General features: G+C 29.5%; 1 protein-coding gene across 1 annotated transcript; it reads right to left on the bottom strand.

Annotated features, from left to right (window-relative positions):
• Window positions 1-1,803, bottom strand: LOC133682817 (probable galacturonosyltransferase-like 7). Its single transcript, XM_062106347.1, has one exon. The coding sequence runs from the start codon at window positions 1,325-1,327 to the stop codon at window positions 221-223; it is 1,107 nt and encodes a 368-aa protein (XP_061962331.1). The 5' UTR covers window positions 1,328-1,803; the 3' UTR covers window positions 1-220.
• Window positions 1,804-17,487: the final 15,684 nt, after the last annotated feature.

Genomic DNA, 17,487 nt, shown 5'->3' on the forward strand with positions numbered 1-17,487 from the left:
TAACAAATTGAATGTCTCCCTTATTTTTTATATATATATTTTTATTTTTCAAAGGCAGGAATAATAGAATAGAATACAAATCGCCTCAGAAATGATTTGATATTAAAATCAAAGAAAAAAAATGAGGTCATAGGAAGAACGAAATTAAAGAACAAAAAAGAAGAAAGAAATTAACAAAAAAAAGATCCTGACGGGTAATAAATTTACCGGCGAGTAGAATTTATAAACGCGAGTGTCCGTACAAATCGTATGGTGACCACAGGAAATCAAGAGGGCACGGTTGCTTTGAGTCGAGCCTGAGCCACGGCTTTCCGCTACCTGACCAATGCAATAGACTATACGGACCCGGATGCAAGTCCCGGCAACTACCTCTCACATTATCACCACCTAACCCATGCTGGTTCCACCGGTGCTCAATCGGCGCCACATTTCCCGCAAATACCAAAAGATACGGCGGCAAGGAACCCAAATCGTAGATCCGGTCACTCTTCTGGACCTCCATCCACCTCTCAATCCACTTCGTATATTGGGCATGTCTCCATTTCACCAGATCTATCACCATCACTCCAGTGTTAAAGTAACAGGGTTTCCGCCCCCGAAATGTCCCTGAAAAACGCTTATCAGACCAGAAACCCGAAGTGAAATACTTTGTGAAGTTGGCATGACAATATTCTGGAGCTCCGATTGTTCTAGAACCCAAATTAGTAGCCCACAACTTTGCGATATCATCAACGACAACAAGATCAGAGTCCAAATAGATCACTCTTTTAACACAGGTCTCTAGCAAATCAGCCAAATAATTCCTGGCGTAATTGAGTGGCTGCTCAAGCGCTTGCCTAACTGAAGTCGAGATGAGGCTGCGTACAATCTCCGGATCGAAATAATACACTTTGAACTTCAATTGAGGGAAAGTGGATCGAACTAGGGATTCCAGATTGGTCTCAGAGACTAAGAAATGGAAGAAAACATTCTCTGGACACAAAGAGTTAAGCAAAATTGAGTGAACAGCCGCGATTGAACCACGAAGATACTCCACATCGAGAGTAATCGCTATGTGAACCAATGAAGGATCACAGACACTGGTTTTGCCCCTGATTTGGCGGGCAGAGAAGCGGCATTCATCAGCATTGCGGAATATGGTCGACCTTCGGAAGGATAGTTGAGGGAGGTAATCGGGAGGGGAGGGGAGGATGGGGAAACGGAGGTAGCCGTCGAGATTGGAGGAGCGAATGGCCTCAGCTGGGGGGAAGGATTGGATAGAAGGAGAGAGTATAATCATCACAACTGCGGCAGAGAAGAAGCCTGAGAATCGTAGAATCCAAAGCATCTTTGCACCATAAATCCCTCTTCTCTTCTTCTTGTACTTTGATTTAAAATCGAACCGATCTGCCACTATTGAGATAAAGGACAATCGAAGGAACGCTAGGGTTCCTTTGAGGTCCGCCAGAATTGTTGAAGACTCTACAGCAAATGGTAGATTGAATTAAAGGAAAGTAAAGTTTCGATTCGATCTCTCTCTCTTTCCCTTTTCAATGTAGAATTGCCGTGAGACCGAAGCGAATAGAGGAATCCATGAGATGAACCAGGGCGTACAATTAGGCCCCCTGGTGCTAGCGTGCGCCACCGAGCACTCTAACCCCCCCTCCACCTCTTTTACTTGCACCCACCCTATCCCGCAAAGAAAAAAAGGAAAAGATGAGAGGAGCAGAAAAGAGAGACAGAGCAGTAGAGAAGAGCAAGAGGCGCTTGCTTTTCTTCTCTTTTTTCAGCTTTGCTTTGTGTTTTCCACCGTAGAATAGAAATGCCAAACAAGCTATAATATTAGCTATTAATTTTTTTAATTTTTGGTAAATGAATACGATAAAATGCAGCAGTAAACGGTGCGAAGCGAACTTTAGGAGATAATATATATTATTTTAGGATTTCATTTTTTATTAAATGGATATACATTTATGCGTTTGTATTTACAGGATGTAAAAAAACAAAAAAAGTAGTAATACGAATAGCATTGATTGGGTTTGGTTTCTTTGGAGGAAACTTCCAGCTGTCCTTGTCGTCTGCCACAATTACGATTGCGTCCCCGGACCTGCACGGACCTTCTTGTTTGCTACCCGAAACCCATCCTCTTATGGTTTATTATAAATATTTAAAAATATTTAAAAAAATAATTTAAAGTAGATAAAAAAATAAAAATAATTTTAGTTCTTTCAAAAATACTTTTAAATTTTGAAATGAAAAAACAAAATGTTTTTGTCTTTTCATTTTTTACCATTTTAATTATATTAAAACAATTTTTTATTTTTATATGATGATATCAAAATTATTTAAGAATACTTTTAAAATATTAATTTAATATATTTTAAAATAAAAAATAATTGATAAATATGTAACAACCAGAACAGCTGGGTCCACTCTTGTTCGGTTCTTGGGACTGTTGTATTAGTCAACCCCATCCATTGTTTCAACTCTGAATTACTACTCTTCGGTTCGGTTAGAACTAGTCTTAACTACCAAGTTAATTATTCTTATTTCTTAGAATTAGTCCTCGTTCATCATTTCCAATCCTTAGCGCGTAGATTTATCGAAACTCTTTTTATACAAGAAATTCAAGGAGGGATGGATAATGTATCAACATCATGTTGACTTCTTAATAAAAGGTGCCTTCCCCTTGTCCAATTATTATTATATTATTTTTAAAGGATGGTATTCCATCATAACTGATTGTATTATATTATTTTTAAAGTAATATTGATTGTTTTTTAAATATTTTTTTATTTAAATAATATTTTTTTATTAGTATAAACAATAAAAAATAATTGATATTTTACTGTGAAAATAAACAGGGCTAAAAACATAAATGCATAAACCGTGTGCACAAATTCTTGAAATCTTTCGGCTTAGTGCTGTTATTTCATGTTCTATAAAGATATGCTATATTAGCTTTTATTATTTTAATTTTAATTAATAAAAATCAACCATGAAATTATATGTATGTGAATTCAAGGCTACCGAGACTTAGCCCACGATTAATAAAGGGATTAATTTCTCAACTACCTTTTATTTAAATGTAGTTGATATTTTACTGTGAATTGGAGAGTATTTCTACCTAATTAGGTTCTATATTCTTATTAAATGTCCAACAACAACAACAACGAAAAATAAAAATAAAAATAACCATTCAACACGAAGTAATATATTTATATTCAATTAGTTATATTAAAAAAAATTGTAAACCTTGAATATAATATAAGAACGGCTTTTTTACATGTTTTTAGAATATAAAATACACATTATTTGCGTTATGTGACGTTAGTCTCTCTGTAAAGTCATACAAATCTTTTTTGGGTTTTAAATTTTCCTATTGTCGTCAAAAGAGACGAGAGCTATCGAAGCTTTTTTTCCATAAAAAGACGATATTTCTTTTATAAAAAATATAAATCATGGTTTTTTCATAATAAAAACTTTAAGATAGAATTTTTAATGAAATTGATGCAAAGATATTAATTAACTAAACACTTTTAAAATTATAATTAAAATATAATATAATTTTAATCATGTCTTGACACTCTACCAAACACACCTGTAAAAAAATAGGTATCTAAAAATATCTTCAATGCAAATCCCACACACAATATGCCACGACATCAATTAAACATAATTAATCGTTAATTTAAAACCATTAATTTTTTTACTTTGTTTTAAATACTCTGTCAATTGCACATCACTATCTTAAAGTATCTACGCTTCGACTACCAAACCACATACTGCAATAAAAATGATAGAAGACTTGTTCCTTGTGAGCGGTGATCCGGTGTTAAATCATGTGAGCCGCTGTTGCTGCAGGCCTCTCGATAGCATTGTTGTTGAGTTGTTCAATAAAATGTTTTTTATTTAAAAATATATTAAAATAATATTATTTTTATTTCTTAAAAATTATTTTTATTAAAAAAATCATTTAAAATAAAAAAAATTTATTTTTTTAAAATACTCTTTAAACACAAATATAAACAGGACATATCAGTGTGCTTGTTTTGCAAGTGTAACTGTGTTTAGTCCACACAATAGTGTGTAATTAAAACATGTTTTAATTTTGAAATCAAAACTGGTGTCAGTTTAAAAAAAAAACATCTTACTTTATGAAAAATTAAAACACAAGTGTCTTGTTGGGAATTCTTATAAACTAGTATCATATTAGTTAGTGCTTCATTTAAAAACAAATAAACACAAGAAAAAATAATAAAATTCATAATTCACAAAAAATAATAAGAATATCTCCGTTTAAAAAAATTTTTATTCTATTTTTTATGTTTTTTGAAAAAAATGAGCCTAGAAAATCATTAATTATCCCATGGACGTTGTAAAATCGATGTGCTTGTTTTGCATTCACATGTTTTTTAAAGGGTAACTGTGTTCAGTCCACAAAATAGTGTTTTATTAAAACATATTTTAATTTTGAAATCAAAACTGGTGTCACTTTTTATAAGAAAAACATCTTACTTTATGAAAAAAATAAAACACAAGTGTCTTGTTGGAAATTCTTATAAACTAGTATTATAAAAATAAATAAACAAAAAATAATAATACAATTCATAATTTACAAAAAAATAATAAAAATATCTCCGCCTAAAATTTATTTATCATATTTTTATTTTTTTAAAAAAAATGAGCCTAGAAAATCATTAATTATTCTATGGACGTCGTAAAATTTCTCTTATTTTATGTACTGATGATTTTTTTTATTAAAATAACAACTTTCTTTGTTATTCTTTTAATTACACAACCATAGATGTTAGTGTATTTTACATAATTATATTTCAATTTTTTATGTTATTGATTTTATTTAAAGGACATGTCAATGTATATAATCATCCTAATTAATCCCTTTTTTTTAGTTTTTTGAACTTAAGAACCACTCTCGTAAAATGTATGTACAAATGTCATAAGATTTTAAGCGGTTTTAAATCACTTAATATAAATAAAAAAAATGTTTTTAATATATTATAGTACTTATTGGTCATTTTACATCTCAAAAACACAACAAAATAATATAATCAAATAATATTTAGCTATTTTAAACATTTTTAATCACAACACGACACCTAGTTACCCGATACTATTTTTACCCTCACAACACGTCACCAAACAACACATTACAGCATAATAGCCACGTCATGGCATAACACACAATACAACACAATCCCTTTGAAAAATCATGGTACCAAAAATCTGGCAAATCAGCAAAGGCCAAAAAAAATATCAAGGAAATAGCATGATTTTAATAAAAACACAATTGGAAATACAGACTTCAACACAATGATTTTGAATAAAAAAATCAAACCATAAATTAATTTTTATTTTAATCCTAAATTAACTCTAAATACAAACACTAAATAATATCTTAACTAAATATGATAAAAAAATCAGGGTTTTTTTTTGTTTTTTTTGTTTTTTTTCAATTCTATCTTAACTCAATATGATAAAAAAAAAGTCGGGGTTTTTTCTATGTTTTTCAATTCTATTATATAGTGTTAATTTATTATTGAATTTTATCATTAAATATTAAATTTATTGTAAACCCTAAACTAACCTAAAGATCTTATTATATTTAAGAATGATTTGTTTTCAGGGTTATTAATTAACGTTTGTTCTTAGGGTTTGTTTTTTAAATTCTGGGTCATAGTTTAAAAGTTAGGATGTTATTTAGAGTTTGAATTTAAAACTAGTTTAGAGTTGGAGTTAGGGTTATTTCATGATTTAATTTTTTTAAAGCTGTCATTTTTATTTTTAATCAGAGCATGCTTAAAAATGTGGTTACTGTTATTTTTTAAAGTGCTTTTCATTTAAAAATATATCAAAATAGTATTTATTTTTATTTTTAAAAAAATATTTATAATATCAGCGCATCAAAATAATATAAAAATACCAAATAAAAATTAATTTTAAATTTTATTTTAAATTTTTAAAAGCTTTCTTAAAGTTATTATTATCAATTGTATTTTTAATAAAACTATATTATTTTTTAAAAACTTATTTATCCTATGCTATTCTATGAAAAGTTTTAGGCAAGTGTGCAGGAAAGAAAATGTACCTGCTTTTGAATTGATTATGCTCTAAAAGCACGGTTGGATTAATACCTGCTTTTCTTTTAAAGTCAAGTCATGCACCACTTCTAAAGAAAACTTCTTTGTTTTTTAAACAAAGCAGTGTACTTTTTTTTTTTCCAATAAAAACACAATTGTTTATCGCGTACTAATTAAAATGATAACTTTCTCCAGTGGTTCTTTTTTTTTTAATTACAATTTACACATGCCAAATATACTATTTTTTTGGCACAATTTTTTTGTAAGAAAAATACATTGAGCCTTTTATAGTTTTTTTTTAATATATATATTAAAAAATTACATTTTATATCCTTAATCAATCTAAAATTTCAAACCATGTGAAATAACAATATTACCCTCGTATATAATATATTATAACCCAAAATAAACACAAAACAACCACTCTTCATCCCTCGTTTTTCTTTCTCTTGATGATATTCTCTCTCCAGATAAAAACAAATTAGTTTTTATAAGCGTAAACAATTCCCTGTTTTATCAGTTCATCACTCTTTGCTTAGATCCAAATCCAAATTCTAATCTAGATACTCCCAATTGGATGCTGCCCTATCCAGATTGGATCTTCAATTTTAATTTTTTTCTCATGAATTGCAATCCTCTGATAATTTTAATAATTTTAGGATTAGGGTTCTTCTTCTTTTCTAATGTGAATTCCTTCATGGTAGATTTGGGCCTAGCTTGAGTGGAAGTTAGGGGTTATTATTTTTCATTCGTTTGTTTTTTAAAAATAACTAAAAAAATTTAAATTTTTTTTAAAAAATTTAAATTAGTTCAAACCGGCTGGTTTTGGTTTTATAGAAGAAAAACTAGTTCAAACCGGTTTGGCTATTTTTTCAGTTTGACTCGGTTTTTTCTGATTCAGCTCGTTTTTTTAAGTTTCAGACTTATAAAACCGAAACTAATTTTGTCAGTTTTTTCAAAATTTTAATTGGTTTTTTTTCATGATTCAATTTTTTCAGTTATTATTTTTTAATTTTCTTAATTTAATTGATTTTTTAATTTTTTTATTTACCTCTAACAAAACTAGAAGGTTTGGATTTTAGTCATTAGTTAAATTCACCGTGCCAGCTGCAGTCCATGTATTTTGTTTCACGAACAGTAATATTTTTTGATAACTTGTTGTCTTGTTTTATGCAAGTTAATAACTTTTTATTTTTATTAAAATATTAAATTGCTCCTAAAATTAAATTGATAATAACATAGAAAAAAAAGTTGGTATAAAGAAGCCCCGAAGGCCAGGGATTAAAGTTTTGATTTTAAAAACAATAAAGTAATTATAATATGTTAAAAAAAATAAAAAGACTAATTACTCCCAAGATAAAATAGCAATTTTACTGTTTTAATAAATTAAAGCATATCTACAACGCTTCTCCGACGTCGTTTAGGTTTGAATTAATTGTTGGTGATATATGTTTTTTTTTCTTCCAAGAAATGCAATTTGAAGTGGTAAGATGGAGATGCACAGTTACTATCGTGGACTGTTCGAATGACAGGACACGAGAACCAATTATATAGAAATCGACAGGCTAACCCTGATGGGCCGGGTCCCGCAGAATCTATGGACCTCCTAGGACTTTTTTGTCATTTAGCTCACATTTAGCATGCAGGCACCGTTTGTCCAAGTAACCGTCTGATCTTTTTAATTATTTTGATGTAGTTATATTAAAAATAAATTTTAAAAAATAAAAATATATTATTTTAATATATTTTCTAATAAAAAAATACTTAAAAAACAATTAATATAATTAGTTTAGAAACTTATTTTTATAAGTTTTTGAATTTTTCTTTTCTTTTCTTCAAACCATTGTATAAGTAAAAAAAAAAAAAAACAATTGCACAGGAATCGAGACAGTTAAAAGAGCGGGAGGAAGGGAAAATGCTGGATTACATGAAGAAGGAAATCCAGGGGACAGGCATCGGATGCAACAGCAGAGGTATCAGGCTTCTTAAAAGATGTTTTAAGATAGTGTAGACCAGCTGGATTGGTCAATCCAGTAACAACAGTCCACGTTGATAAAAAGTGGAGCCAGTGAGGTCACAGTCCCATTTATAGAACGCAGGTGTACGGTGCACCTGCGCCTTCTGGGCAGCACAGCTGTTCATTTCTCCACATGATTATACCTTGTGAAGCGTGTCCCTCGATGAGCACATTTTAACAGTCCGTACGATTTACTCTCTCCGGTCCAACTCCAGCCTGGCCTCTCGGTCGAAAACACGGGTCGGGTCTCCAGTCTCCAATGCTGGATTAAGGTGTACCGGCGAGCCCGTTGGCGTCATAGTGCTCGTGAGCTAGAACCAATGTTCTGGTTTATGGGCATTGCTACATACTGCAGGAGGCAGTGGGTACGGAACCAATGCGTGGTAGTGCAGGATGCTCATGTTAATTGCAGCTAGCAAGTGAGAATTAAGAAGATGGTTCCAGATCCTCTTCCTTCCTGCTTTACCTTTTTTTTTATATATAAATAAGAAGCAGCCTCAGAAAAATATAGGAGCAGCTTCTAAGATGCAGCTAGCTTTTCGAATTGTAGCCATACTGCATGGGCTAAAAGTGTTACGTAAATGTTGACGTGAATAATAACACACTAGAGAGAAAGATGAAAAAGAGAAGAAGAGGATTGTTCAATAGAATCAAGCTTAACGGAGGCCTGATTAAGTTTGGTTTGACAACGGCTATACCAAACATAAAAAAATGTTAACTTGAATTCAAAATGAGTTTGGTTTTGATCTAATAAAACTGATCCAAGAGAAGAGAACCGAGTCCAAAAATACACTTTGTTTGAGCGTGGTCAAACCGACTCAAAACCATTTGAATCCAGCCAAAAAGGTAAAGGTGGACAAGGGGACTAAATGCAGTGTGCGTGTTTGTTTTTAAAATAGCTTATGTGGTCGTGATTTAAAAAAAATATGGCTAGCTGATGTTAGTTTGATTTAGATACATGTTTAGTAAAAATTATAATTGAAGTTTATGTATAGCAAAAAATATGTATAAAATATTTGGTAGAAGTGTGGTTACGGTTGCTTTTTAAAGTACTTTTTACTTGAAAATGCATCAAAATAATATTTTTTTTATTTTTAAAAAATTATTTTTGATATCAGCGCATCAAAATGATTTGAAAACACACAAAATATAGCAATTTGAAGCAAAGAAAAAAATTAAAAAATTTTAATTTTTTTTAAAAACGCTTTTGAAACGCAAAAACAAACAAGGTTTTATGGAAAAAAAAATCAAAACAATAGAAAAAAATATTAATTCAAAACTTTTTTAAAAAAATAAAAAAAATCTTAAAAAAATACTGTGAAACCTTGAAATCAAAACAATAGAAAAAAATATAAAAAAAAATTAATTTAAAACTTTTTTTAAAAAATAATAAAATATTAAAAAAATACCGTGAAACCACACTCCCCCAGATATTGCGTAATTGCACCATGCTAAATGCAATTCCCCAACTGCCAGTGCAATAAGTGATATAAATAATGGGTGCACCGTTAATTGAAGGAGGGGGTCCAAGTCAAAAGGAGAGAAAAGTATTTCCCATTTGTCCAGAGCGAGAGTTGTGACCAGGAAGCCTCAATTTTGGAATAGTCAAAGTATTATTTAGAGGTAGTAATTTTTTTCTTTTAGAATAACCAGATTTTTATTTAGAAACTTTAAAAAACCAGTTAGAGTTTTTTGTAATTATAAAATTAAATGGTGAATTTTCCCCTCATAATTTTATATTTTTCACACGATTTGACTCGTTATAACAGTCACCATGGATGATAAAGGGTATCATCATAATTTAATTATGCAAATAATATTAAAAAGACAAAAAAATCCCCTACATTAAAGACTTATACTTTTTTTTTTGTTTTTTAAAGTAATAAAGTCATTTCACTATATATATTAATTTATCCTCAATTAATCTTTTAATGTTTAATGTATCTTTTTAGAAAGACTATTTTATCCTCAATTACAAGCTTTGTCGATTTTTTTGTTTGATAGAGCAAAAGTTCCATTCCATTGTTTCAATGAACATTTAAATATACCTTAACATGATCAAGATGATTTACAGTGTAATTGTAATTATAATATAATTGTAATAATATAATTAAAATGACGTCGGATTGTTGAAGTTAACATGATCAATGACGTACTAGCAATGACGTCAGATCAACAAAAGGCAAAAATATGTCACAGCCAGAACAACACAGTGAGCGCAAAAAAACTCAATCATTGAGTTCATAATAATCAATGGAATCTCATTATCACGAAGAGATAATTGCTTTTAGCTCTTTTGTTCCATTGAAAGTAAATTTTAATAAATTATTTTTAAAACTTTTTTCTATTTATTTATTATTAAAAAACTGGTTAATAAAAAATATTTTTCAATCGATGAAAAATTTAGCTTGATTATCATAAAAGTATTTTTCTTTTATTTTAAATGAAAAATATTTTTTAGAAGTTGTGAAAAATTTAGAAACGTCATATTATTTGCTGATTATATCAAATTTGATCCTCAAATTTTTAGTTGTTATATATTTTATTTTGAATATTTTTTTAATTTTATCCCTTAGAATTAGATTTTTATATAAACTTTGGTCCTCATTTTTATGATTGTTATTTATTTTTCTCTTATTATTTTTTTAATTGAAATTTTTTATCTATCAAATTTAGTCTTCATTCTTTTGATTGTTACTTATTTTATTTGAAATAATTTATGAAATTATAATTATAATTATTTTAATTTCATCATCTTTCAATTTTTTTATCTATTAGATTTGATCTCTATTATTTTGATTGTTATTTATTTTATTTGAGATAATTTATAAAATTAGAATTTGTTTCAATTTTATTTTCATTTAACTTTTTAATTTGTAAGATTTGTTCCTTATTATTTTAAAAAACTTGAAAAAAAATAAAACATTAATAAATTATTTTTCAGGTCATTTTCATGACATAACCAAACATTGAAAAATATTTTTCAATTTATTTTTCATAACACTACCAAACATAAAAAAATAATTTATTTTTCAAAAATTTAATTTTCAAAAAAATTAATTAAAAAAATTATTTTTCATCAAATAAACAAGTACCTAGTATACAAAAGCTTTGCCATGTTTTTTTTTTCTGTGACAGAAGTATCAAAACAAAGAGATTTCCCCGAAATAATTTTAATTTAAGTAATTGACTGACGAAGTTATGATCATATGCAGTGGAAATATCTGTATGCTTGCAAGCATTCGCAAAAGATGAAGCAGGAGCACAAATTATCATAATTTCGAGTGTCTTATACTTTCTAAGGTATGGGGTAATTTGATTAAAATAAATAAATTTATATTTTATTTGCAATTCGCATGCATGGTATTCTTTTAGGAATTAAAATAGAAACTTATTTTCTATAAAGACAAAGCATGTGTTTATTCTCGTTAAAATGGTTCCACGCCACGAGGAACGGCAAAGATCAAGGTATTATACAATTAATTAGTTTTTATTATTGCAGCTGAGCTCTTTCTTGATAAAATCTTAATTGGACAAACCATCTATATAATCCTAATAAATTCACAAATAAATAAATAAATTATAGTTCCTTTTTAAATATGAATGCAAAATAACAACGGAAACCATAGACCCGCAGCTAGTAAACATAAGTTTAGTGGAGATATGTAGTTTAACTGATTAGTTTTTGAGTTTATTTCTTAAAGATTATCAGTTTGAATATTATAAATATCAGGACTACTGAAAACATTAGATGATTATTAATTTTAAAATATTAAAAAATTAATTAAAATATATACAAACACATAAAAAAACAATAATTGCCAAAAAAAAAAAAATAATAATAATGGAGGGGCAATGGAGAATGGTGATGGGACATGGCACAAATGGAATCACACAAGATTTTCACTCTTGCGTTTCATAAAAGCCGAGGGAAGGAAAGGAGAACAATCACCTACTTTAGGTTCACTGTATAAACCAATATCATATCACGATCCACTCCACCACCTAATTTGATTGGACGGTGCCATGTAACATTTTGTCCTCAAAAGAACTGTTTCTTATAATTATTCATTCTTTACCAATAATAAACCACGAACACGAGCTTATATATTATTACATGTAAGAATTTTGAATGAATGTAAAAGAGAAGAGATTTACAAAGCATAGAAGTTTTCTTCATTGTCAAAATCAAAATCATTCCAGAGTTGTTTTTTTTTTTTGGCAATTCCGAAAGTTAATTTTAATATAACTTTTAAAACAAAATAATATTACTTTTTAGTTTAAAAATACACAACTCTATTTCAAGATGAGTTTTAACACATAATTTTTCATTTATATCCTAACATTCACTCACATTAATAAAAATTATTTGATCAGAATAAATATAAAATATACACAAAAATAAAGAATAATAACAAAAAATCGTTATATTAGATAAGATAGCTTTTGGTCTTAAACCTTTTTTTAGTGAAAACTATTGGATTCACTCGGCTAACCAATGAATATGATATCTTGAATTGTTAAGTTTTTCATGTAAACTTGGGTGATAGAAATCACACAATTCCTCTTCTTACAATTTTGATTCTCACAATTGTGTTTATTTTGACCTTAAACATGTCCTGATTTTAGAGAATGCTTTAGAGAATTTAACATTTTCAATTCTTATAAAAGTGATCTTGTTTCACATTCACATATGTAACATCCAACAATACTCCACTTGAATATATCAAGTTATATCAATCATTAAAAACTTAGTTTTTTATGATTTTCACTACATGTATCACTTTCGTCATAGAAATGAGTAAGAGTGTAACCATTGAATTGACACATGATTTAATCGTCCATTAAAACTTAGATCTTGAGATCTCCCGTCAACTAAGTTGGGTTGCGATCATGTAAATTCTTTGAATATAGGATGATATATGCTTTAATTATCCTTTAACTTTACATAGTCAATAAAAATAATCATATTTAAAAGCAACTATCCTACGATATTGTATCTTTGATAATTGTACCAAGACTTAGTGTTATATATAATATTTTATGCCTTACCAATTACAAATTGGTTATTGCATTGTATACAGATTGTTGGTATAAAATCTTGGCTAACTTGAAATATCCTTAAAAAAGTTTTAGAAGCTACTCTACTTCTTTTTCATCTTTATCTAAAGCTATAAACTCAGACTCCTTCATGGATTTGGATATTCATGTTTATTTAGAGAATTTTCAATAGGCCATAACTCCTTCAATAGTAAAGATAAACCCATTTTGTGGATTTTGAATCTTTAATATCGATTATCTTATTAACATCGCTATACCCTTTAAGTATAACTTATATATCTCATATAATACAATCTATATTTTAATTTTTTTGGGTGGAGAAATCGTAATTTTTTTTAGAAACCCCCACACTTTCATGTATTTATAGGATGATGATTGACCATTCCAAAACTCACACAGTGTTATGTTCAATTTCTTATAATGTATTTTATTCATAATATAATTTGCTAATAAAATATCCTCCACTCATAAATTCTGAGGTAATTCTGAATTATCAACATAACAGTGCCATTCCTTTCAATGTTCGGTTCTTGCATTTAACACTATTCTAAATCTCTTCTTATCATCTTGATCTTCATGCTAAGTTGGATTTCAACGTCACTTTAAAATGGTTAACTATTTTTAAAACCTTGTCTTTGCTTCTTAGCAAATAGACATACACAACATCTTGTGTAATCACTGAAAAGTACTTTTATCACTTCTAGTTTGTACAAACTTTAAATTATAACTATAGGTGTGAATCAATTCTAGAGAATCGCTAGTTATGTCCATGAAATAGATTAGAAGACTCCAACCAATTAAACAAAAAAAAAATCTTTATTAGTTTTCTTAGCTTTTTGCTACAATAGTCATCACATTAAGCTTAAATAACCCATCACATAAATATCCATTGCTTATAAAAATCTCACTCTTTGTGAGGACCAACTTGTTGGATTTAAGAATCAAACTAAACCCATTTTTAGTTGGTAGCAAACAAGAAACCAAATTCTTTTGAATATTAGAAGCATGAATCACATTGTACACAAATATTTTTTTCTTATAGATATCATCCTTAGCATTACCTTCACATGGCCAAGGATTTTTCGCACAAAAGAATTTTACATGAACAACTGTTTTGCTCATCTCCATAAGCAATTGTTGCATACTTGGAAAATTATTCGTATCAAACACACATACCACCTTTTAGGATTGTCTACCAAGTTTGCTTCTGACATAGCTACAATAAGCTTAGTAGCTTCCCCGTCAACTTTCTCAATAATGTTGTTTTATGCACTCTTCCCTTTTCTTTGAACTTCCTTGTGCCACCGCTACTACCATTAGAACGTCTAGGAGAACTTGCTTTGTCATGCTTCCTATTTAAGTCTATATATACCACTTAAATTATTTTAGGTTTTCTCCTATGTGGAGATTGTTTAGGAATCGGGTTAGCCAACAGGTCAATTGAGACCACAAAGATTAACGGGTTAATCGTACATTGAAATTATTAACACTAGTTTTATCCACATGTTATCTCAATAACAAGATTAACTTTGCAATTATATATCCACATAATATTAATTAAAATGAACCATAAGAAATTAACACACTAATTTTTCAAAAGACAATTTAATAAAATGTGTTTAATAATTAAATAAACACCTTTTTTTTTGTTATCTATCCATAAATATACTGCCAGCAAATTTCAAAAAACATATCGCAGTCCAAAGGTTACGGGCTAGGCAATTTAATAAACACCCTGGTTATGCAAAACAAAAGCACTAATTGTACAATGCAAACTGTTATTTGATTCATGCACAAAATTAATTTTTCAAAGGCATCAAACACCTTGCAGCACCCAGCAATGGCTGATGGGTTTTCTCCAATTGTCTGGGTTCAAATCCCAGCATATATATATATATGCAAAGAATTCCTCTTGGAGTACAACAAGAGTAACAATCCAAGACCAGATTTTCCCTCCCAACAGAAAACATTTTTTCTTATAACAGAAACAATATAATTTCAAATAAACTTCTAATTAAACAAAAGAATTCAGTTAAATAGAAATGCATTTAAAAGATATTCTTTCACCAGTAATTATTATCCACATATGCAACTTTCTTTTTCTATCAATACAACAACAAAAGGAAAATATCACGCAACACGAAATTTCTTTCCCCGCAGAATCAATACAACAGGTAATGCAGGGAATACACAACAGGGAATTTAACATAGTCATGGAATTTAACAGAAGATATATACTTTACTTTTCCTACTAGAATCATTATTTTCTTTTATCCATGTCAACACATAATCATTTTTTTGGGAAAAATTATATATTCCATGTATAATCATGCACATCCACAAAGATATTAGGAAATAAGTTGTTCTAAGATTGTTGAATAAGATTGTAGTTCATTTTTTATGATCTGATTTCTTCAAAACATAAAATATGCGTATAAATCAACAACCAACAACCGAAAAAAAAAACTTACAATACTTGTTGATAAAAAATAAATTTAAAGAAGTAAATTGAAGCACTGAACAACCCACTAGCCTTGAAAACAATTTATTGATTGCTCTCTACTAGCTAGTAGTGTGATTGCAATATTATTATTCAAGCTTGCCTAAGTTTTTATTCTTGGTAGCACAACCAAGAATAAACATTGAACCAAAACTTATACGTTACTTTTTGTAAGAATTTCGACTGAAAAAATAGAGAAAAGTTTTAGAAAGACTAGAAGTTTTTTTCATTGTCAAAACCATGTCAAAATTATCTATTTTTATAGGCTATTCAAACAGTTAATTTTAACCTAACTTTTAAAACAAAAAATACAACTTTCTAATATTAAAGGACACAATTCTATTTCAAGCAAAGTCTTAATAGATACAAGTATACAACTTTTCACCTATACCCTAACAAACCGCCGGGCCTAAACTTGGACCGGGCAAACCATTGGTAACTTTGTATATGTGATGGCTAAAGAGGATGGCTGGTGAATCCCAATTCTAATTCACATCGACCTAATTTTTTAATGGCTAAAGAGCATTTGCTGATTTGCATAATATATGATATGAACATAAAAGGGTCCTCTGCAGTCCTGCAAGAAAATTTTCTGAGCCCGATGGGTGAGCTGCAGCCATCACTTATTATGCATTACGATGACTACCCAATGAACTCGAGACAGCCGAGGAAACAATGAAAAACATAAAGACAACAAAGCAATCCCATTGCAATTTGTCTTTCTTAACCTTTTCGGTGTGGTATGTGGTCAGATCAATAAAAAAGCATCTTGGTATATAGTTAGTTAGTTAATTACCAGTTCCTATCAAATAGTTTGGTCCAAATTGGACTGGTTTGTATATAGAGTTAAAATGCGAGTGTATTAAAATACCATAATTTCGTGGGCAATGGAACCAGCATGGAAATTAAGAATTTGTGTCGGCATGTATATACCCAAAATTGAAATAATATTTTAATGGACAATGTTTTTTTGGGAGAAGAGACTGCAAGTGGGAACTAATTTAGATGCAAATGTTGAAATAATATTTGCTTCCGTCCTAACCAGTGTGATCACCCCAGCTAGCTAGCCTGCATGTTCTTGAAATGAAGCATCCTTTAAGATTTTACCGAATCATGGGGCTTCGAGTTCTTGGTATGTATTCTTAATAATTTCTTGAAACCCATTAAACATTAATCTTCAATGCTATAGAATTATTCCTGGATATTCTCATTTAACAGCTATAAATTCTTAATCTTTCTTATTCTGCTCAAATATTTTTAAGCCATCATGACTATGAATCTTGTATCCTTTGGCTTTAGAGATTGCCCTCCTCTCTGTAAGCTAAGCCACCGGCAGGAGTCGGCTTACCGGTGCACAGCACATGTCCGGTTCCCATCTTCAAGATTTCTGACAGCCATTTTGCGACACGTCAAATGGTCAATTTTATTTTGATTTTTGCTTAAACAATTTTCATGTTTCATTATTATTTTGGTCGCGTACGTAAACAAGATGTAGAACAGCTATCAATATTAAATGGCTTTGCTGCTTAGTGGTCACTCTCCTGCCGAGGACCACTGAGCAGCAAAGCCATTTAATATTGATAGCTGGTCTACATCAAGAAAGTGGGATTGGCATTTTCATTTTCATTTTTCTTGTTCTAGAATTGAAATTAGTCTTTCTTTAGAGCCCCACTTCATGCGCATGACTTGCACAATATTTTTAGTTCATCTTTTTATTCACTAATTATACAACCATCATGGAAAATGCCTGATCCCTCTAACCACTAGTAAAAAAGTAAGAAATATAAAATCTTCTCTTTCGTGCGTTCTTGATCTGAGTGAGTGAGGGG

The sequence above is a fragment of the Populus nigra genome, chromosome 2 (assembly GCF_951802175.1).
Source record: "Populus nigra chromosome 2, ddPopNigr1.1, whole genome shotgun sequence".
NCBI lineage: Eukaryota > Viridiplantae > Streptophyta > Magnoliopsida > Malpighiales > Salicaceae > Populus > Populus nigra.